At 45.0% G+C, this 24487-nt stretch overlaps 1 protein-coding gene across 2 annotated transcripts in view; it reads left to right on the forward strand.

Moving 5' to 3' along the window:
- The window catches only part of CPPED1 (calcineurin like phosphoesterase domain containing 1), a 111151-nt gene extending 91533 nt beyond the window's left edge, over positions 1-19618 (forward strand). For both annotated transcript variants that reach the window (XM_025916888.2, XM_025916889.2), the window contains one exon: positions 17567-19618. In XM_025916888.2, coding sequence (XP_025772673.1) covers positions 17567-17796 — 230 coding nt within the window. In that variant the 3' untranslated portion in view covers positions 17797-19618. The remainder of the gene's footprint in view (positions 1-17566) is intronic.
- Positions 19619-24487: the final 4869 nt, after the last annotated feature.

Below are 24487 nucleotides of genomic sequence, written 5' to 3' on the forward strand. Positions count from 1 at the left end.
AGTGATGTTGAGCATCTTTTCATGTGCCTGTTGGCCATCCGGATGTCTTCTTTAGAGAAGTGTCTATTCATGTTTTCTGCCCATTTCTTCACTGGGTTATTTGCTTTTCGGGTGTGGAGTTTGGTGAGCTCTTCATAGATTTTGGATACTAGCCCTTTGTCCGATATGTCATTTGCAAATATCTTTTCCCATTCCGTTGGTTGCCTTTTAGTTTTGTTGGTTGTTTCCTTTGCTGTGAAGAAGCTTTTTATCTTCATAAGGGCCCAGTAATTCATTTTTGCTTTTAATTCCCTTGCCTTTGGGGATGTGTCAAGTAAGAGATTGCTACAGCTGAGGTCAGAGAGGTCTTTTCCTGCTTTCTCCTCTAGGATTTTGATGGTTTCCTGTCTCACATTCAGGTCCTTTATCCATTTTGAGTTTATTTTTGTGAATGGTGTGAGAAAGTGGTCTAGTTTCAAACTTCTGCATGTTGCTGTCCAGTTCTCCCAGCACCATTTGTTAAAGAGATTGTCTTTTTTCCATTGGATGTTCTTTCCTGCTTTGTCAAAGATTAGTTGGCCATACGTTTGTGGGTCTAGTTCTGGGGTTTCTATTCTGTTCCATTGGTCTATATGTCTGTTTTTGTGCCAATACCATGCTGTTTTGATGATGACAGCTGTGTAGTAGAGGCTAAAGTCTGGGATTGTGATGCCTCCTGCTTTGGTCTTCTTCTTCAAAATTACTTTGGCTATTCGGGGCCTTTTGTGGTTCCATATGAATTTTAGGATTGCTTGTTCTAGTTTTGAGAAGAATGCTGGTGCAATTTTGATTGGGATTGCATTGAATGTGTAGATAGCTTTGGGTAGTATTGACATTTTGACAAGATTTATTCTTCCAATCCATGAGCAGGGAATGTCTTTCCATTTCTTTATATCTTCTTCAATTACCTTCATAAGCTTTCTATAGTCTTCAGCATACAGATCCTTTACATCTTTGGTTAGATTTATTCCTAGGTATTTTATGCTTCTTGGTGCAATTGTGAATGGGATCAGTTTCTTTGTCTTTCTGTTGCTTCATTATTAGTGTATAAGAATGCAACTGATTTCTGTACATTGATTTTGTATCCTGCAACTTTGCTGAATTCATGTATCAGTTCTAGCAGACTTTTGGTGGAGTCTATCAGATTTTCCATGTATAGTATCATGTCATCTGCAAAAAGTGAAAGCTTGACTTCATCTTTGCCAATTTTGATGCCTTTGATTTCCTTTTGTTGTCTGATTGCTGATGCAAGTACTTCCAACACTGTGTTAAACAACAGCGGTGAGAGTGGGCATCCCTGTCGTGTTCCTGATCTCAGGGAAAAAGCTCTCAGTTTTTCCCCATTGAGGATGATGTTAGCTGTGGGCTTTTCATAAATGGCTTTTATTATGTTTAAGTATGTTCCTTCTATCCCGACTTTCTGAAGGGTTTTTATTAAGAAAGGGTGCTGAATTTTGTCAAATGCCTTTTCTGCATCGATTGACAGGATCATATGGTTGTTATCTTTTCTTTTATTAATGTGATATATCACGTTGATTGATTTGCGAATGTTGAACCAGCCCTGCATCCCAGGAATGAATCCCACTTGATCATGGTGAATAATTCTTTTTATATGCTGTTGAATTCGATTTGCTAGTATCTTATTGAGAATTTTTGCATCCATATTCATCAGGGATATTGGTCTGTAGTTCTCTTTTTTTACTGGGTCTCTGTCTGGTTTTGGAATCAAAGTAATACTGGCTTCATAGAATGAGTCTGGAAGTTTTCCTTCCCTTTGTATTTCTTGGAATAGCTTGAGAAGGATAGGTATTATCTCTGCTTTCAACGTCTGGTAGAACTCCCCTGGGAAGCCATCTGGTCCTGGACTCTTACTTGTTGGCAGATTTTTGATAACTGATTCAATTTCTTCACTGGTTATGGGTCTGTTCAAGCTTTCTATTTCCTCCTGATTGAGTTTTGGAAGAGTGTGGGTGTTTAGGAATTTGTCCATTTCTTCCAGGTTGTCCAGTTTGTTGGCATATAATATTTCATAGTATTCCCTGATAATTGCTTGTATCTCTGAGGGATTGGTTGTACTAATTCCATTTTCATTCCTGATTTTATCTATTTGGGTCATCTCCCTTTTCTTTTTGAGAAGCCTGGCTAGAGGTTTATCAATTGTGTTTTTTTTTTTTTTTTTTTTTTTCAAAAAACCAACTCTTGGTTTCATTGATCTGCTCTACAGTTTTTTAGATTCTCCATTGTTTATTTCTGCTCTGATCTTTATTACTTCTCTTCTTCTGCTGGGTTTAGGCTGCCTTTGGTGTTCTGCTTCTATTTCCTTTAGGTGTGCTGTTAGATTTTGTATTTGGGATTTTTCTTGTTTCTTGAGATAGGCCTGGATTGCAATGTATTTTCCTCTCAGGACTGCCTTCGCTGCATCCCAAAGCATTTGGATTGTTGTATTTTCATTTTCGTTTCTTTCCATATATTTTTTAACTTCTTCTCTAATTGCCTGGTTGACCCACTCATTCTTTAGTAGGGTGTTCTTTAACCTCCATGCTTTTGGAGGTTTTCCAGACTTTTTCCTGTGGTTGATTTCAAGCTTCATAGCATTGTGGTCTGAAAGTATGCATGGTATAATTTCAATTCTTGTATACTTATGAAGGACTGTTTTGTGACCCAGTATGTGATCTATCTTGGAGAATGTTCCATGTGCACCCAAGAAGAAAGTATATTCTGTTGCTCTGGGATGCAGAGTTCTAAATATATCTGTCAAGTCCATCTGATCCAATGTATCGTTCAGGGCCCTTGTTTCTTTATTGACCGTGTGTCTAGATGATCTCTCCATTTCTGTAAGTGGAGTGTTAAAGTCCCCTGCAATTACCACATTCTTATCAATAAGGTTGCTTATGTTTATGAGTAATTGTTTTATATATTTGGGGGCTCCCATATTCAGTGCATAGACATTTATAATTGTTAGCTCTTCCTGATGGATAGACCCTGTAATTATTATATAATGTCCTTCTTCATCTCTTGTTACAGCCTTTAATTTAAAGTCTAGTTTGTCTGATATAAGTATGGCTACTCCAGCTTTCTTTTGGCTTCCAGTAGCATGATAAATAGTTCTCCATCCCCTCACTCTCAATCTGAAGGTGTCCTCAGGTCTAAAATGAGTCTCTTGTAGACAGCAAATAGATGGGTCTTGTTTTTTTATCCATTGTGATACCCTATGTCTTTTGGTTGGCGCATTTAGTCCATTTGCATTCAGTGTTATTATAGAAAGATATGGGTTTAGAGTCATTGTGATGTCTGTATGTTTCATGCTTGTAGCGATGTCTCTGGTACTTTGTCTCACAGGATCCCCCTTAGTATCTCTTGTAGGGCTGGTGTAGTGGTGACGAATTCCTTCAGTTTTTGTTTGTTTGGGAAGACCTTTATCTCTCCTTCTATTCTAAATGACAGAGTTGCTGGATAAAGGATTCTCGGCTGCATATTTTTTCTGTTCATCACATTGAAGATCTGCCAATCCTTTCTGGCCTGCCAAGTTTCAGAAGAGAGATCAGTCACGAGTCTTATAGGTCTCCCTTTATATGTTAGGGCACGTTTATCCCTCGCTGCTTTCAGAATTTTCTCTTTATCCTTGTATTTTGCCAGTTTCACTATGATATGTCGTGCAGAAGATCGATTCAAGTTATGTCTGAAGGGAGTTCTCTGTGCCTCTTGGATTTCAATGCCTTTTTCCTTCCCCAGTTCAGGGAAGTTCTCAGCTATTATTTCTTCAGGTATACCTTCAGCACCTTTCCCTCTCTCTTCCTCCTCTGGAATACCAATTATGCGTATATTATTTCTTTTTAGTGCATCACTTAGTTCTCTAATTTTCCCCCTCATACTCCTGGATTTTTTTATCTCTCTTTTTCTCAGCTTCCTCTTTTTCCATAATTTTATCTTCTAGTTCACCTATTCTCTCCTCCACCTCTTCAATCCAAGCCGTGGTCATTTCCATTTTATTTTGCATCTCGTTTATAGCGTTTTTCAGCTCCTCCTGACTATTCCTTAGTCCCTTGATCTCTGTAGCAAGAGATTCTCTGCTGTCCTCTATACTGTTTTCAAGCCCAGTGATTAATTTTATGACTGTTATTCTAAATTCACTTTCTGTTATATTATTTAAATCCTTTTTGATCAGTTCATTAGCTGTTGTTATTTCCTGGAGATTCTTTTGAGGGGAATTCTTCCGTTTGGTCATTTTGGATAGTCCCTGGAGTGATGCAGACCTGCAGGGCACTTCCCCTGTGCTGTGGTGTATAACTGGAGTTGGTGGGCGGGGCCGCAGTCAGACCTGATGTCTGCCCCCTGCCCACCGCTGGGGCCGCAGTCAGACTGGTGTGTACCTTCTCTTCCCCTCTCCTAGGGGCGGGATTCACCGTGGGGTGGCATGGTCTGTCTGGGCCACTTGCACACTGCCAGGCTTGTGGTGCTGGGGATCTGGCGGATTAGCTGGGGTGGGTAGGCAAGGTGCACAGGGGCAGGAGGGGCAGGCTCAGCTCGCTTTTCCTTCAGAGATCTGCTTCGGGAGGGGCCCTGCGGCACCCGGAGGGAGTCAGACCCGCCGGAGGGGTGGCTCCGCAGAAGCACAGCGTTGGGTGTTTGCCCAGTGCAAGCAAGTTCCCTGGCAGGAACTGGTTCCCTTTGGGATTTTGGCTGGGGGATGGGCGAGGGAGATGGCGCTGGCGAGCACCTTTGTTCCCCACCAAACAGCTCTGTCGTCCCGGGGCTCAGCAACTCTCCCTCCCGTTGTCCTCCAGCCTTCCCGCTTTCTGAGCAGAGCTGTTAACTTATGACCTCCCAGATATCAAGTCCCGCTTGCTGTCGGAACACACTCCGTCCGGCCCCTCCGCTTTTGCAAGCCAGACTCGGGGCTCTGCTTGGCCGGCGGGCCACCCCTCCACCCGGCTCCCTCCGGCCAGTCCGTGCAGCGCGCACCGCCTCGCCGCCCTTCCTACCCTCTTCCGTGGGCCTCTCGTCTGCGCTTGGCTCCGGAGACTCCGTTCTGCTAGTCTTCTGGCGGTTTTCTGGGTTATTTAGGCAGGTGTAGGTGGAATCTGAGTGATCAGCAGGACGCGCAGTGAGCCCAGCGTCCTCCTATAATGCCATCTTCCCTAGAATCCTTGTATTTGTTTTTCAAGATGGTAAGCTTTTTTCTCCAATCGACCCTCCTCTCGTTTTTGTTAATAAAGCTTTATTGGATCACAGCCATGCCCATGCGTTTACATAACTATGAATGGCGGCTGCTTCCCTGCGATGAAGTAAGGGCAGAGCTGAGTAGTGGTTACACAGAGACCACATGGCCCTAAAATACTCTGTGACCCTTTACAGAAAATGTTGGCGGACCCCAGGTCACCTAAGTACAAGCGATCCCCAGAGGACGTTCCATGGAAATGTCTTTAAGATCCCGCTTCGGTTAATGGGAGTTTGGGGATGGGAAGGTTTGAATTCACACAAGGCCGAAACTGGGAGTGACAGGGTGCTTTGATGCCCCCCACATGGAGGAGATGGATGCAGATGTGAGCCTGCACCTCCTCTGTCTCCATTTCGGCCAGCCCTCAGTGCAGCCCCCTGGCCTCCAGCTGAGCTGGAATCTGACCTGGAGTCCTGCACCATGCACTCCCCTGGAGGACGTGCGTGAGAATTTCCCCCATGGGGGCGCCTGCGTGGCTCAGTCAGTTAAGCATCCAACTCTTGATTTCGGCTCAGGTCATGATCTCGCAGTTAATGAGATCAAGCCCCGAGTCGGGCTCTGTGCTGACAGCGTGGAGCCTGCTTGGGACTCTCTCTCTCCCTCTGCCTGCCCCTCCCATACCTTTTCTCTCTCTTTCAAAATAAAGAAGCTTGAAATAAAAAGAATTTGTTCTGTATCGCACAACTGGGGAGCGTTCAAAGGCATAGCGAGGGAATCCTGCCCCTGCTTTCCCAGCACCCCAACTCCTGTCCTTCCCTCGTGTGCCCCGTCCCTCACAGGCTTTTAGTTTCCATCCACTTGGACCAGACTCCTGGGTTCTGACCCCAGCCCTGCCGGGGACATGCTGAGTTAGGCAAACTGTGAAATGTGTCTACATCTGTCCTCTCATCTGCCAAACTGGGATAATAGCCATGCCGTCTTTGTAGGGAAATTGTGGGGATTACGCCTTCTGAGAACACATAAAGTGCTCTTCAGAACTGTGTCTGATAGGAGCGCTCCATAAACACCACTTATTATCACTGTCATTACCACCATAATGATTATCCTACCTCAAGTCCCAGGACAGATGTGAACAAAGAACCGGCAGAGGTGGAGGGTGTGTTTAGGTCAAAGCCACCTCCTCCAGGAAGCCCTCTCACTGGGCCTGCCGTGTCGTGATCCTTGGCACTTTGTACCTCGAAGGTGATGGACAGAACATCTTCTGAGTCAGCCTCACCCTTGTGTGGGGTCACACAAATCCTTGCTCTGTGACCCCAGGCAAGTCCCTTAACCTCTCTGTGTGTCATTTTTCTCACCCGCAAAAGGGGGCAAATGTCTTCATGGTGGTCCTTGTGAAGCTTAACTGAAACGATACATAATAAGCATAGTTCTCGGCTCAGGGTGGGCGTTCAGTAAATAAAACACTGCAAACCGTGCACTTATCACTTGCTGCCTGTTATTATGGATAGCTGTTTATATTACTATCCAGCTGTAGGCCTTGAGCGTTCAGTTGTTAGGAATGGTCATTCTGGGTGCCCCACTACCCTCCCACCAAGGGGGAGCTCCACAAGTGTTTATTGCCCCGAGCTGGCGGAAGAAACAGCCTCCAGCTTCACCCAGAGATTGTGGAGCTGGTCTTTCCCCTCCTGCACATTCCCTTGCCTGCCTGGGCCACGGGCTCTCAGGCATTTGGGGAGATGCGTGCCAGTGAAATGTAAGGAAAGTGATTCTAGAGAAACCTAGAATTCCCAAATTGGCAACTCAAAACCCTGACCCAGTAGTGGACCGTACCCTGATTTCAGATTCGTGGCTGCACCTCCCAGCCCTGCTGAAGAAACATATTTCTGCCCCTTTGCCACGCGGGCCACCCCAGGCCGCCGGTTGCTGGCAGGGATCACCGTCTCAAGTCCTGCCTCTCAGCTACCTGCTGAGGAAAGCCTTTCCCTGTAGCAGGGATTATTTGCACCTGTTTTCTGTATGTTCCTACTGATTCATTTCTTTCTTTCTTTCTTTCTTTCTCTTTCTTTCTTTCTTTCTTTCTTTCTTTCTTTCTTTCTTTCTTTCTTTCTTTTTCTTTCTTTCTTCTTTTTCTTCATTCCTTTTCTTTCTCTGTCCTTTTCTTTCTTTTTCCTTCTTTCTTTCTTTCTTTCTTTCTTTCTTTCTTTCTTTCTTCTTTTTCTTCCTTCCTTCCTTTTCTTTCTCTGTCCTTTCTTTTCTTTCTTTTTTTTCTTTCTTTCTTTCTTTCTTTCTTTCTTTCTTTCTTTCTTTTTCTTCATTTCTTTTCTTTCTTTCTCTGTCCTTTCTTTTCTCTTTCTTTCTTTCTTTCTTTCTTTCTTTCTTTCTTTCTTTTCCTTCCTTTTCTTTTTCTTTTCCTTTTCCTTTTCTTTCTTTCCTTTCTTTTCTTCCTTCTTTCCTTCCTTCTTTCCTTCATTCTTTCTTTTCTTTTCTTTCCTTCCTTCCTTCCAGCACATTTTTTTCTTACCACTGAGGCAGGAAAAATGGGAATTGTGACTAATGATTTACAACACAATTTTCACTATTCCAGCCGGCAATGTGAAGGATGCATAACATTTTCATAAATGTATATCTACTCAGGATAAAAGCAAAAGCTGTCCAATTTAAATCTGTTTACTCTTTCCAGGCTTAAGTAACACTAAGGCCTTCAGGAAGCTGGTTCTTAATACTAGAATTGTACTGAGGAGCCTCCTGATTTCCTGACTGATTTGAGGCACACTTCCAGTATTCGAATATTAAATTACATGGAGATTGCATTCCCTTCCCAATTGATTTGAAATGAATTTGAATCAAGACGGCTTAAAAATAGCTTTTATAGCATCTCTGTGACTTGATACCATGGAGAAATAAGCATGAAGCGAATGCCACAGAAGTGGTCCTCCCCTGATGCACAGGGGCTGCCTTTTGCTTGGGAATTCCTCTGGTGGTAATTTAAGAAGATGCTTGTCATCCCCTTACAGCAGTTCATAATTCAAAAACAATCCATACGTAACAGTCAGTTAAGGAACTGTAGAAGCATGTTGGCCACAGATGACTAATGAATAGCTGGGATGGAAACTCTGCCCAACTCCTGAAAACACCACTAGAATCAATCCCCCGTCAAGGAAACTGTGGTTTATTAATGCATCCCCTACCTCCGTTGAGTTGTGAATCAATGTTTCCCCATCAAAGGCTAATAGAAAAGCAGAGATGGGTCCTCATGGCCTATCAGCATGAGAGGGGATTGTAACTCGGACAGGAGACCACGTGGCAGAGCCAGCACGTGGTATCTCTGTCCTCTGCCAGCCGCCAACCCCGCCCGAGACGGAGCCCCGAGGGTTCAGGAGTATCTACTGTGGTACCCGTTTCCATGCTCTCCTTTAAACCTCCCTGCCACCCATGAGTCATCTTCATTATTCGTCTCACAAGCCAGGGAACGGAGGCTCTCAAGGGTCAGTACTACCCTGCCCGAGGTCCCCAAAGAACAGAACCAGGCTTCCGACTCGATCTCAGCTCAGGTCGTGATCTCACGGGTTTGTGAGTTTGAGCCCCGCTGACAGCGCGGAGCCTGCTTGGGATTCTCTCTCTCTTCCTCTGTCTCTGCCCCTCCCATGCTCACTCTCTCTCTCACTCAAAATAAATAAACAAAAAGAAAAAGAACAGAAACAGAGTCCGCAAGGTCAGTTCAGAACTTAGGCTCCAACATCCATTTCCCAGCTGTGTAACTTTGCCTCTTTGTTGCTCGTCCTGGCTTCGGGTTTTTCCTCTGAAAAACGGTGATTCGAGCCTCCGTTGGGACAATTCAGCGAGATGATGGATGGAAGGGCCCTCGCGTCCTGTGGCTGTCCTTGCTTCTAAGCCACTCTCATCCTGCCTCAATACCGCCCTGACTCCAGGCAGGACTGGGAGAACATGATCTGGGTTCAAAACTTCTGGACTTGCCAGGAGGTGGGAGATAGAAGCTCCGTCTGTCAGCCACCAGGCTGCTTCTGGTTCTGGTTCCAGCCCAAGAAGAGGTCTCTCACACACCTTTGGGCCAGCCAGGAATGTCCCAGAGCCTTAAACTCCGCACCAGAACCCAGCAGGAAGGACAGTTAGGCCTACCCTCCTCCTTTTTGATGCAGACTTTAGCCTTCTGCCTGACCGTCCCTTTGTGCCCTTATTCCGTGGCCATTTCTCACTGCTTCTTATTCAGGCCTCCAAGATGTGAAGTTTCTAATGGCAGTGGTGGGGGTGGAGACGATCTCTTGCCAGAGGGGAGAACATCCTGAACACGATGGCCCTGCTCACGGACAGACTCCCCCATCGTTATCGCTAGCTCTCTTAGGCATCCTTGCTAATGCCAGAATCATCATTCAGTCACATTGGCTGTGACCTGGGACATTAGCAATAAATGGTGAGCCTTAAGGGGCTTGCAGCAGGACGATGGATAGCACACTCACTGCAGCACCCCCCCCCCCAGCCCCGCTGTCCTCAGAGATCCGCTCTGAAAGTCCCTCCAGTCACTCAGACGGTCCCCATTAATGCTCTTGTCTCTGTGGGCGCCGATAAATATGGCGTGAAACTTGATCATCGGTGAGTCTTTACAGCTAATTATGGCTAATGCGAGCCACTCTCAAAATTGCCAAACATGCCTTCCAGAATATTACAGTTTGCAGCTAGGAATTAGGCAGAAAGAGCCAAATTCCATGCACACAATCTAGTACACAACCAAATAAGAATGACACTGAGTGGTTTCTGTCTGGCCATTAGGAACTCCCTGAGGTGGGTCCGATGGCCCAGGCCCCGCAGCTTTGAAAGGCCAGGAAGGCGAGGAAGAGGTTCACGTCCACGGTCCTTGTCCACGGTCCTCCAGTCTGTGCAGCCAGGACTGTCCAATCCTCTGTTTGTGGCGAGGACCCTTTGGGCGCCCAATCCAGGGCCTCACCTGCAGCTTCTGACCCACAAGCTCAGGCCCTGGCGTGGTGGCTCCTCCACCCTTCCCTACTGTCACCCTTCCCCCCCGGGGCACCTGGCACGCCACCACCACGCTGTTCAGGTCGCCTGGACGTGTGTGTTCATGATCACTGGTAACGTTGTACCACAGAAATAAGGAGTAGAAGGTGATGCCCCCTCACTAATCCCAGCCCCCCTCCCGCACTGTCTCCATGAAATCACCTGTGGGAGCAGTGGGAACATAGCCCCATTGGGTTGGGGGATACAGACCAGTGCGCACAAACCCTCCTGTGCATGCGCTCTCTTCGACAAAACCAGGATCACACGATGCTTTTTTTTAACATCTTGCTGTTCCTACTTAACATATTTGGTGACTGTCAATGCCAGCACATGTAAATCTACCTCTTGTGTAAAATACACCCGTCATCCATCGCGTCTCCTGTAAATGAGCATCACAAACACTGCACTATGTATTTATGCCTCCAGACGCAACACATCTGCATCTGTGGACTCTTCTCCGGGCATTTCAATGGAATTGCTGGTGTTGGGTCAAGGGGAACACATCAGGGAACGTGAGAAGATAGCACCTCTCTGAGATGGGTTATATCTGTTTGCATCCTGATAACAGTAAATGGAACTCACTGATCCTCTCCACCCTCGGCTGTTCTAAACAGAAGAACCTGGGTCCCCTTCCTTCCCATCCCGAGGCGTGGACCTCAGCGGGCAGACAGCCGCACCTACCCACAGGTGGGTCTCCGTTCCTACTGTGAGCACATGGCGGCTCTTGTCACGGGGCTCTGTGCAGACTCTCCCAGAATCCTCTTAACCAGAAGGAGCTGCTGTCAACATTTTTGAACGTGTTTCCTTCAGCCTTTTCGGAATCCTTGTTAAGTGCGAATGGTTCCATCACCACGAGGATCCCTCTTATAGCCAAACCCACTCCCAACCCCTACAACCCCTGTGCCTCACTCCTAGCAGCCGTGTCTACACCTCCATCATTTCAAGAATGCTGTGTCAATGGAATCACACAGGATGGAAGCTTTTGATTTTGGCTTTTCAAAGTCAGCATAATTGCCTCGCTATCTGTTGTAGCTGTTGTGTGTATCAGTCAATCATTCCTTTTTTTTTTTTTTTTTTTTAATTGCCGAGTGGTATTCCGTGGTGTGGTTGTGCCACAGTTTAACCGTATACCCACTGAAGGACATTTAGGTTGTTCCCCGTTTCCGGCTATTACAAATAAAGCTGTAGAACACATCTGTGTACAGATATTTGAACCTAAGTTTTCACTTCTCTGGGATAAATATCCCAAAGAGTTCTGTTGCTGGGTCATAACAGTAAATGCACATTTAGTTTTGTAAGAAACTGCCAGAGTGTTTCCCAGAGTTGCTGTGTCACTTTACATTCCCACCAGCGCTGTGGGAGTGATCCATTGTCTCTGCACCAGAGCCAGCATTTGGTGTCTGTAACATTTTAAAATTTCGTGTTTGGTTTTTTTTCATTTGTTGTAGTTATTGTGATTTTTTCCCCCACCTCTTTGCTGATTGAAAGCCACGTATTCCATTTTTTTTCTTTTGGAAATTATCCATATTTTTTTAAATGAATTTAAATTTATTTAAATTTTATAGAGAGCATGCAAGTGGGGGAGAGGGAGAGAGAGAGAGAGAGAGAGAGAGAGAGGAGAGAGAGAGAGAGAGAGAGAGAGAGAGAGAGAGAGAGAGATCTTAAGCAGGCTCCATGCATGGTCGATCCCACAACCCTGGGATCATGACCTGAGCTGAAATCAAGAGTCAGACTTTCAACCAACTGAGCCACCCAGGCTCCCCTTAAATAACTTTCAAATTTTAGAACACCTTCAAATGTGCATAAAAATTACAAAGATAATACAGAGGCTTCCCACATGCCCTGTACCTCGATTCCCCCGTTATTTATATCTTATACCAGTAGCACATTTGCTACAATTAATGAGCTGATATCGATAACACTTTTATTAATGAAGTCCATAATCGGTTCCCTTACTTTTTACCTAATGCCCATTTTCTGCTCCAGGATCCCATCTAGCATAGCACACCTCACTTAGGTATCACACCTCCTTAGTCTCCTCTTGGCTGTGACCATTTTTGATGACCTTGACAGTTTTGAGAAGTACTGGTCAGATATTTTATAGACTGTCCCTCTCTTGGGATGGGTCTGATGGCTTTATCATGCTGGAGCCCTGGGTTTGGGGGAAGAAGATCACATGGATGTAAAGTGTCGTTCTCATCACCATCGTCAAGGTACATTGTGGGGTGCGGGCAGTCAACCGGACTCTGTCATCCCTGCTGATGTTCGGTCAGTGTCTCCACCATAAATTTCCTCTTGGACGGAAGTCCCTATGCACAGTCTGCACCTACGGGTGGGGAGTTATGCTCCCCCTGCTTGACGGCAGAATATCTAAGTAAATTATTTGTTATTCTCTATGGGAGATTCGTCCCTTTTCCCCACATTTACATGTTTATTTATATTAACACAGACTCATGGATTTCTATTTCTTACACTTTGGGTTATAATTCAGTACTAGCTGTTGCTCAAATTGTTAAGCTTTGGCTATGGGGAGCTCTTTCAGTTGACCCCTCTGTCCCTTCTGACACCCCCTCCCCCGCCCCATTATTGTGAGCTTTTGAGAACTTCAGCACTTCTTACTTTCTGGCTCGACAAGCTGCTCCAGGCTCATTTTGTGTATTTCCTGCCCCAGCCCTACGGCAGTCACTTCTCCAAGGATCTGCATCTCCTTTTACTGGAGAATGGTGTTAGAAACCAAGATCTGGACACTAGGTGTGCTCATTGCTAGTGTGCACCTTTGTTTCTAGGCTGGGAAGGATGTATCCTGTTTACTAACCTGTGTCTGTACACCTCTGTAAACGTTTCTGGGTGTCCTCATCTGTTTTTAGCATCTGATATTAAGGTAAACATGAATTCCTGTTGATGTCTCCACCTCCAATCCACTACGCCATGGTTCATTCTAGCTTCCTCCTCATCCCACATATTTTATTTTTTGCATTTTTTATTGATGTATTATATAATTCATGTACCATAAAATTTCCCCTTTTAAAGTACAAATTCAGGGGCGCCTGGGTGGCGCAGTCGGTTAAGCGTCCGACTTCAGCCAGGTCACGATCTCGCGGTGCGTGAGTTCGAGCCCCGCGTCAGGCTCTGGGCTGATGGCTCAGAGCCTGGAGCCTGTTTCCGATTCTGTGTCTCCCTCTCTCTCTGCCCCTCCCCCGTTCATGCTCTGTCTCTCTCTGTCCCAAAAATAAATAAACGTTGAAAAAAAAAATTAAAAAAAAAAAAAAGTACAAATTCAGTGGGTTTTTTAATATTCATTTATTTTTGAAAGAGAGAGAGCATGAACGAGGGCAGCGGGAAGGGGCATGGGGAGGGTGCAGAGAAAGGGAGACACAGAATCTGAAGCAGGCTCCAGGCTCTGGGCTTCAGTACAGAGCCTGACATGGGGCTTGCAACTCATGAACTGTGAGATCATGACCTGAGTCAGAGTCAGACACTTAACCGACTGAGACACCCAGGCACTCCTAAATTCATTGGTTTTAATAGTGCAGCCATCACCACTGTCTGATTCCAGACCATTTTTAGACAGTTTTTACCATTCCACAAAGAAATGCTGTGCCTGTTAGTGGTCACTCTCCCTTCGTCTTTCCCTCTTCCCCCAGCCCCTGACATACAAGAATCTTCTTTCACTTCATTCCTTTTTACAGCTGAATAATCTTCCATTGTATGGATGTGCCACATTTTGTTTATCCACTCATCGATTAATTGGACATATAGGCTCCTTTTTAGGCTACTGTGAGTAATGTTGTGAACATTCACACACAAGTTTGTACATGGCTGTGTGTTTTCATTTCTCTTGAGTACATACCTAAGAGTGGAATTGCTGGTCCACATGATAGCTCTATGTTTAACATTATAAGGAGCTGCCAAAGTGTTTTCTAGAATGGCTGTACCATTTTACATTTCCACTAGCACTATATGAGGGATCTAATGTCTCCAAATCCCTGTGAACACTTGTTATTTTCCATGTTTGTTTATAGCCATCCTAGTAGATGTGAAGGGGTATCTCATTATGGTTTTTTTTTTTTTTTTTAGTTTATTTATTTTTGAGACAGAAGGAACACATGTGAGTGGAGGAGGGGCAGAGAGAGGGGCTGACAGAGAATCCCAAGCAGGCTCTGCACTGTCCATGCAGAGCTCGATGCAGGACTCAATCTCACAAACTGTGAAATCATGACCTCAGCTAAAGTCAGACCCTTAACCAACTGAGCCACCCAGGCGCGCCTCATTATGGTTTTGATTTGCATTTCTCTAATGATCAGTGACATTGGACATCTTTTCATAGTTTTCATATTCTTCTCTTCATATTTTCTGGATATTAGATCTTTATCAGATATATGATTGGCAAATATTTTCTCTCATTCCATGGGTTATCTTTTTTTTTTTTTTTAATTTTTTTTTTCAACATTTATTTATTTTTGGGACAGAGAGAGACAGAGCATGAACGGGGGAGGGGCAGAGAGAGAGGGAGACACAGAATCCGAAACAGGCTCCAGGCTCTGAGCTGTCAGCCCAGAGCCCGACGCGGGGCTCGAACTCACGGACCGCGAGATCGTGACCTGGCTGAAGTCGGACGCTTAACCGACTGCGCCACCCAGGCGCCCCATGGGTTATCTTTTCATGTTGTTGATAATGTTCTTTGAAGCACAAAACCTTAAAGTTTTGATAGGTACACTTTGTCTATTTTTAGTTTGGTTGCTTGTGCCCATTTTTTTTTTTAAATTTTTTTTTTTTTTAACGTTTATTTATTTTTGGGACAGAGAGAGACAGAGCATGAACGGGTGAGGGGCAGAGAGAGAGGGAGACACAGAATCGGAAACAGGCTCCAGGCTCTGAGCCATTAGCCCAGAGCCCGACGCGGGGCTCGAACTCACGGACCGTGAGATCGTGACCTGGTTGAAGTCGGACGCTTAACCGACTGCGCCACCCAGGCGCCCCAGCTTGTGCCCATTTTTAAGAAGCATGTTAATTACGCATTTTTCCTAGCAAATACAAAGTTACTTATTATTTTCGCATTCCTTCCAAACATGACAATAACTTTCATGCACTTTAATTGTCCATTGAACTTCCCATCCTGACATTCTTGAGTTTTAGTTTCAGTTTCACATTAAAAAATAGTTTTTTCAAGGGAAATCAGTAGTTAATTAAATTTACCAAAATCTATTTATTAGTGTTTGCTCATCACTATTTTTTAATTTCATCCCTTCCTTGCCGAAACAGATCTCCTAATAATTCTTTCAGTGAAGGTTTGGAAGTGGTAAACTCTTTATATGTCTCAGCATGTATTTATTTTGCCCTTCAATCTGAATGATGGTTTAGCTGGATATAAAATTTGAGGTTCATAGTTGCTTGCCCTCAGCATTGGAAGGTATCACTCTTTGATTCTGTTATTGCTAAGGGTGTCTGCTGTCTGTCATTCCTTTGTAAGTTACTCTTACTATCATTTCTTCCTTTCTCCTGTTCCAGCTCCTCTTAAGCATCCATTGATACCTTTTAATCCATTCTGTGGGTTCTTTGAACTGCGTGTTCTTATTGCTTGTGTCTGGGTCTCTGTGTTGTCTTTGGTTCACTGCCTGCATTCTGCCTTTTAATTCACTGATTTCCTCTCTAAACAGTGTCCCGTCCAGAATTTATCCCATTTATTGAGAGTTGTCTTTGTTTTATATTTTAATGGCTTGTCTTTTATCTCTGAGCTTTTGTTACCAATTATTCTCATTTCTTTCATGCCTGTTTTCTTTCCTAACATGTTGTTTTTCATAGATATTAGTCCTTTATCGAGGACCTTTTGATGCCTTAAACATACTCATTTTAAGTATTTGTCAGGCAGTTTTAGGTCATTCATTTCATCTGGAGTGAATTCATATTCCTGATTGAGGAGTCTGTAGACTGTCTTACTTAGCATGAGATTTCTTCACAGGTGGTGGGATTTTCTTCCAGATTCAATTTGAGTAAGACGTAATTTTTTTTTTCTTTGGCTTTTCTTTCACTTTGTCTCTTGAATAGCTTCCTCCTGCCTGGTGGTTTGGGCTTCTCCACTCGAGCCCCATTTGGAACCAGGTCTTACAGTAGAGCTGGAAGGCCCTTGCCCACGGTAACACTGAGAAAACATGTCTCATTTCCTAGACTTGAGCCTATGTCTGTCCTTCCTTCCTAGACCCGTAGATCGCTACAAGCCCCAGCCCAGTGGTGTGCTCGAGACAGCTCCTCCTATCCAGCTCACGAAAACCAGTGATTAAATTTTAAGGAATTCTGTGAGCTCATTTTCAAACAACAATTACTAAAAATTAAATTCTCCGAACTCACCAGTGAATAAATTCTATTGAAAAGCAAAAGTAGTACTCAAAACTGACTCTTTTCTAATTACCTGGCTACCTGTTGCTATTACAATGCTGCCTGGTTGCTCACGGCTTTTGTATCTGTGTGGCAAGAGGTGCCATAGAGTGATGTGCTCACCGCATGTTTTCCCATGTCTGGGTCATTGACATCATGCGGGTGATTTGATAGCAGCCATGATGAGAGCATTCACCCACAGAAATGAGTGAGCATTACAGATCGGTTCTCTTATTTTCTGGAGTACTTGTTAAAGACACCTGCACACCACTGCCCGGGCCCCAGACAGCGATGGTTTTCTGCATCCTCCTTCCATAGACAGAGGTTCCCCAGGCCACCCCTCCTCCAAACAGGGGCCAGGCTTTATTTGCTCATCTCACAGAAACTGCTTTCAGTCTCTGTTACCCTACAGGAGCTTCATTCCCAGCAATACTGCAACCCCGCTCATTACTCTGCGTTTCTGTCTTGTTTCTCATCCACAGAGCTCTTGATTTCGGTGCTGAGGCGACGTCTGTCCTTTGGTCTTTCTTTTTTTCTGTCTTACCCACCATGGCTCTTGAGTGTGGGGAGGAGAAGGTACATTAAATGCTGAGCATGCTCTACTCTCTTGATTAGAACTCCATAAACATGATTTTTTGTAGACATTTAACTTGTCTCCTGTGGCTGTCGATAACAGGCCTCAGAATATTTCCTTCCGCTTCCTGTATCTCTCCCGAAGTCATTCACTTTATCTTCCTCCTCTCCCTTTGTTCCCTGGCACTTTCTTGTGCCGGTTATAACAAACGTGTTAATATGTTACATCGATGAATTATTCTCTGAAAGGATTGTGGATGTCACGAGTCTGCCTTCTCATTTCTTAGGCACTGAGTCAATATTACACATTTAATTTAATAACATACCATGTTGTGCCTAGAAGAAAACAGGGGAGTCCCCCAAGTTCCCTACATGGAAATCCTTGGCCCCCTAATGTCTTGTTCCCTCCCCCCGCAGGTGTCACAGCTGTGTTCTCAGGCCACTACCACAGGAATGCCGGGGGCACCTACCAGAACCTGGACATGGTGGTATCATCTGCCATCGGATGCCAGCTGGGCCAGGACACCCACGGGCTCCGAGTCGTCGTGGTCACTGCCGAGAAAATCGTTCACCGCTACTACAGCTTGGATGAGCTGAGTGAGAAGGGGATAGAAGACGACCTCATGGGCCTGATGAAGGAAAAGTGATGGTGGCTGGCGATCTCGTGTTTCACTTCCCCTGGTTTTTTACTTTACCAGAAGCAGCAGGTACACACCATCCCTTGTTGAAATGTAAAAGTTCTCCAAGCCGATGTGTGGATTTTTGTCCTTTTGCATAAATCAGAGAGCTGGGTCCTCTCCTCCTATCCTAAATTGTATTCAAAGTAGAGCTTCCCTCCCTTTAAAAAAGAGAGGAGTTGGGGGAACTGGAAAATAAAAGAATAAATGATTCTAGCGTCTCTCTGCTTGGATGCTTGAATAAATTCTCCGAGTGCTGTGTCCCTCAACTCTGCTTGTGAATTAGTGCTTGTGAATTAGCATGTGATAAATGTCTACCTGTCGACCTGCATCCCACCTTGATAGCCAAGTGTGGTCTTTGAAAATTCTGTGATCAGACCGCATCCGATCGTACTAAATTGTGGTCATGACTCCCAAAGTGCTAGGCAAAACACGGGTCATCTCCTTTCCTTCCTAACAAAGCACATGACTGTAACCCATTAGAGCTACGCAGGCTTGCTTTTACAAGGAGCTGGGTAGACCACATCTGCTACTAAATTTTGAGACTCCCGGCATTGTTGACAACGTGGTCAGTACAAGTCAAAGTTGAACTTGCCTTCTGGGTGACAAGAAAATCCTGCTTGGCACATGAACGGGCCATCTGTAGAAACCTCATCACAGAGACTAGAACTGAAGCCCCACACCCTGGCTTCGTTCACATTCACGTCTGACAGCGTGGCGACCCTGCAGATTGGCATCCTTGTGGAATGGGAGTGGCCCTCCGCTTATGAGACTCTTCGCTGTGTCCGCTTGGACAGAACAAGTGGGAGTTGCTGTGGAGTTCTTCAAGGGAGCAAAGCAGAGACTCTGGTGGGGCAGGAATGGAGCTTTTGGCCACGTCATCTAAATCAGCCCTGGCTTTGAGGAAATGCACTGTATCCCTTGACGAAGGAGCACGGGCAGTTTGAAATCAGTGTCATTTTTACGTGATCTCCTTTGCTGCTGCTTTGCCACCGCCACTGACCATGGCGCGATCTCGTCCGTCGCCCTGGCGGACGGGGAGCCTGGGCTGTCTGTCCTGCCGGGAATATTTCACAACGCCGTGCAGTAGTGTGCTGGCATACGCATACAGATGGGCTGCAAAGTCCATTAAACCACAAGACTTTCGTGTTACAGAGTTTTAGTCAATGTGGCAAAACCGTGAGACATTAAATAGGAAGATAATTGGATATGTAAATTCATAAGGAAAAAAGATGAGAAGTTAATTACACTACAGATCCGTGATGCACCATAGCTCTTCGCTGTGTGGCACAAGAAAATTAGAATTTTTCAAAATTAGAATGCCCTTATTTTAGGGCTTTGCTGCAGTCTTGATTTGTGTTCCATTTTTCTTTACAACAGGTGTGGATTGAGGAGGTCAGGAACAGCAGTTCAGTAAAAGGTGTAACTTTTTGTTTCATTTTATTTGGGGGAGGATATGGATTAAATTAAACTCAATGGAAATGAAACATCTGAGTCTCCTTCCCCAGAAACCTAATATGTAAAAAAACTGATTCAAGATACCGCAAAGATATGCTAAGAATAGGGAATCCTATGAAATTCTAACCGTTTTTTAAGTAACCACCAATATTCCCTAATGGTAGTTGGTTCAGAAGAAGTTAGGAAATGATTTTGTAGATGAGTGTGTATCATTCTGATAATAGATAATTACCAATGTACTCACTTATGATTGCTTTTTCTTTAAAAGAAACAAACACATTACAAAATAAGTGCCTTATACTCTGGAAAACAATAAAATACTCCATGATCCTAAGTGCTATGATTTTGAATGTTTATTATGTGCTAAGTACATTTTCAGTGCTTTAACTGAGAGAGGTGGGGCTCACTTGGCCACAGTCATACAGCTCACCCGTGGGGAAGGAAGGGTTGAGATGCAGGCAGTCTGACGGCCTAGCCTGTGCTCCTCATTAACACTATCATCTCTCTTAGAAAACATTTCTCACAGTGAGAGGTTTGCAGCAGCTCAGCCTGTGGCAACACGACAACATTTAGCACCTCTGACCACCTTTGCTGGACAATGACCCGGTGTTAGCAGGAAGCCATGGGGCTTGATCCCAGGGTTTGTAAAGCCCGGACACCCCTTCTCTGACCGTACCAGATCCAGGGTGGCAAAGCCTGTCCAGGTTGTCCCAGGCAGAGAATTTTCCCCGAGGATACTGGAAAACTCCTGTCTGGGAGGCCACAGGACACAGCTCTGCCCACAACAGTAAAGTACTCCGTGGGATGACGCTCACTGCTTGCTCGTGGTTCCTGCCCCCAGGAGTAGGAAAGCCATGGCTCTCCCAAGGCAAGCAATGCCACCCAACGCTCCCCTTCCAATGCGTCGTTTTCTTTGGCGGTAGAAATAAGGGCTGCTAAAAGGAGAAGGTTATTTAAGGAGACCTAAAATGGGGTTCTCAAGACTCCAGCAGGCTTGCGGATGGGTTGGGGAGATACCTAACTGTGTTCACCTTTTTACAATAAGTAAGTGGATGTCTAGAACTCCGTCCTGTTTGCCCTCAGGTTGGAGAACAGGGGGGAAAGGTCTATAGTAAACCTTATGGAAGCGAGCAAACAGAACGTTTCATACCGTCTTGTGATTTTCAGCATTACCTGGTTGTCAGGCCCTGATAGAGAGTTACAGGGCAAACCCTAGTTTTAAGCCTGAATAATAACGCTAGGACCATTTCCCTTATGTAGTACAAAAGACACCAAGTTACATATAACTGTGGAAACTGTATTACACATAATACAGTTTAATAATAATACACATAATAATAATTACACATAATACAGTTTAATAATCGAAATCTGTTGAGGAAAGGTAGCAAAAACATCATTTGCATTTACTTGAACTCTTAATACTTATTCCCCAAGTAGTGCCTAAAACAGCTTTGCGCAGTCGTGAAATTAAGTAGCGACATTGTATTGAGCTGGGGGGAAAAGGAAGATTTTGGAATAAATCATCAAGGCAAGTTCTATTAAAAGCTTGCACATAACCTTAGTAGTTTGGGTTACACATGCAAGAGATAGTACTTGACAGGTAATATTGATTTTTTTTTATAACTTCATAAAATACTGTCTTCTGTCATTGGAGAGCTCTTAGGGATATATATATGATTCTTTTCTTGGAATAATAATGACTTCTAACATCTTTCTAGGAAAGGTTTTACTGACTAAATTCTCTTTTTCCTTCCATGGATTTTTATTTCCATTATTTCTTTACCATTAGTGACCACGTACACATATACACATATATACAGTTTGGGTGATTCCTTTAAAATTTTTTTTAAATGTTTATTTATTTTTGAGAGAGAGACAGAGACAGAGACAGAGCACAAGTGGGGGAGGGGCAGAGACAGAGGGAGACACAGAATCCAAATGAAGCAGGCTCCAGGCTATGAGCTGTCAGCACAGAGCCTGACACAGGGCTCGAACTCATGAACCCTGAGATCATGACCTGAGCCAAAGTCAGATGCTTAATCGACTGAGCCACCCAGGTGCCCTGAGGATATTTCCTTTAGATAAATCCTAAAGGACCCATGTAGATTAAAAAACAAAAACAAAGCCTATGTAAATAAAGTGGATTGAACACGAACAATCACAAGTTACCTTTCATTATTGTGTTCTGATACTTCTCTTTAAAAAGTAATTTTTTGGGCTCCTGAGTGGCTCAGTGGATTAAGCATCCATCTTAGGCTCAGGTCATGATCTCACGGTTCCTGATTTTGAACGCTGTGTCGGGCTCTGTGCTGACGGTGCGGGGCCTGCTTGGGATTTTCTCTCTCCCTCTCTCTCTGCCCCCCTCCTGCTCACGCTCTCTGTCTCTCTCTTAACATAAATAAATAAACTTAAAAAAGAAATAAATGTGTGTAGCTTAGTAAAATGTATCTCAATAAAATTGTTTTAAAATAATTTAAAAAGAAGAGAGATTTATCCAGGTTAGGGGAAGGCAGTGTTTTCAGAAGGAGCGTCATTTGCAGCCAAGGAGGCATTTTGTCATGTGAGGTACCTGTTTCCAGAGCTCCTGTGCCTCTGAAGACAGACCCAGGTTTGAACCCAGGCTCTCAGATTGTGAACCATGCTCACATGGTTTCTCTCGCAAGACTCGCTAACCTCCCTATACCTCAGTATCCGCACACTCCATCGGTTGGGACGCTTCCAGCCGATGGTAACAATATCAGATCAGAAAGGGCTTGATAAGTAAGGGGGTTGTTTTTCTCCCACAACATCAGTCCTGAGTCCGATGGTGGCTCTGGGATGTCTGAGCAGCGAAGCGTGTCAGCTCTGTGTCGATGGCTCCGTGATTCCTACTGACAACATGGCCGCCCAACTCCAAGCATCATTAATTCCAAGACAGAAAGGGCTGGTGGGGTGGGTCTCTACCTCCAGAGTCACTTTTTCTCTCCAAGAGGAAGTTTTCACCCAGAGGCCCTCAACGGATTCTGCATCGTAAGTCCCATTGTCCAGAAACAGAAATGCCACGAATACAACCCAACAGCCATCACAGTCACAGAAAAGAGACCCTAGGATAAGGGATGAGGCCCGCCGGTAATTGTGAAAGAGCACCTGGCTGTGCCCATGAAAGCCACACTGCGTACAAACTGCTCAAGTGGTGAGTAGTGAGAAAGAAAAAGTGTCAGCAGAGACCAGCCTTTCCCAGGAACACAGGAGGGGAGGAGACTGAGAGTAAGTGGAGAAAAGTGCAGGTTGAGCAGCCTCGAGTGAGAACAAGGCTGAAAGTGGATGTGGAAAGGGACAATACCCAGTAGGACAAGGGTATTGGAAGGGGAAAGAAATGGGCTTGAGAGCACAGCCTTGCATGAAGTAAGAATGAAGAGGCCAAAATGGGTGATAAGGCTGAGAACATGGGCGGAGCCATGGGGTGACTGGCCGGCTGGCAGGTATAGCCCACTTCCTGCTGATGCCTTTCTCAGAAGGGCTCCGTGTCTGTGCTTCGCTGTGAAACAGGTAAGGCTTTCTGGACTGATGCACAGTTCACCTTCGTCTCGTCAGGCAAAAGCCACCATCTGTGTAGAACTGGTGACCATCTGGCTTTCACTGAAGCTCTGCCTCCAGGTGGGCCATATGGGATGCATTTTAGACGTTGAGGAAGAGTGAACGCAAGGTGTGGCTTACTCCCCGGCTGTAGAAAAAGTCTCTCCCCGGGCTTTGAAAGTGTTCTTTCAAGCTTTCAGGAAGAAATTAGATGATTTCATCTCTTATAACATCTTTGAAAGGCTCTCTGGATTTGCTTTTTTTAACACTACCAAACTGGAACATTGTGTCCCTAAGCACATATTTTAGCTGTCACAGATTTTGAAAAGCCATTTAAATGAAATCGTACTGTACTTGTCACGTAGTCCTGTACTCTCTTGATCTCCAGGGTTTGTTGGACGAGAGCACAAGATCCTGAGGACAGGAACAGTGTCTTGTTGGCCACTGTGTTCCTGTCCCCTGGCCCAGGACCTGGCACTCCTTATAAATATCTGTTGACATACCTTCTCGGCAAGTATTCATTCATCCCAAACACACAGCCTGAGCCAAGCACCGGTGAACAGAAAGCAGCCTTCGGCTTCAGTGAGGCAATTTAAATATTGATTTTCTTACGTCCCAGACAGCCGTCTCTGCTCCCTTCTGTCCTTAGGAAACAGTCAGTACCAATAGCCTTAATGACTGCTTGTGTGATGGCAATCCCTACAGAAACCATTTTTAAGATGAGATGAACGTCTAAGCCTCTGTATTATATACTGTAAAGGCCAAGTAGACAGTGAAACATTGTCCCCAAGACAACTCGGCCGTTTCCAAAATCGAGTTCATCCTTCTAAAAAACACTTCCGCATCTACTCTTCCTCACCTTGGCAAGTGGCAACGTCCCCCACTCACTCGTCTGCCTGGCATCAGAAACCCAGCATCTACCTCTTCCCTCTATCCAGGTGCCGTGTTCCACCTCTCACAGCTGCTGATGCCTCAGTGGCCCCTGGATCCTTGGTGCAGTCGGTGACAGCAGGGGCTTCAAAGGCAGACCCTGGCCCGAAATCCCTTCTGGGCCTCCAATGGTGGTCTGACTTGGGGTATTTTTAACTTCTGCAAACCTTGTCCACACTCTTATCTGTGAAAGGAGGATAATAATGTACCTGGATGAGGATGGAGTGAAACAGTGTGGGTTGAGTCATTAGCCTAAGGCCACAACGCAGTGAGCGATCAGTAAGTGTCACCCCCACAGCCACAGCTGCCATTCGGGTCACCGAATCGTTGCCATGGCCTCCTGCCCGTTGCCTCTCTGCTTCTAAAATGTCTTGCCCCTTCCAGGCCAGGGAGGAAACGTTGTCCAGTAACCCGGAGGCCTTGAGCGGGTCATGTCCTGTTTGGGGGACTCAGTTTCTTTCTCTATAAAATGGGTGCAATATAGTACCTTTCTCCATAAGGTTTAAATGAGCTGATTGCTGAATACATTAGCGTACTGTTAGGTGTAGAGTAAGCACGTGACGTGTCATAATAACATGCTGACCATCATCAAACACCACACGCCTGGTTTCCCACCCCTACCCCAGCGCAGAGCCCAGCAGTGCATCGCAAGTGCCCTCATGTGTTTTGCCTCCCAGACTGGCTCCTCAAACATGGAATTATATTCCGGAATTTC

The sequence above is a fragment of the Puma concolor genome, chromosome E3 (genome assembly GCF_028749965.1).
Source record: "Puma concolor isolate L17-30 chromosome E3, mPumCon1.1.hap2, whole genome shotgun sequence".
NCBI lineage: Eukaryota > Metazoa > Chordata > Mammalia > Carnivora > Felidae > Puma > Puma concolor.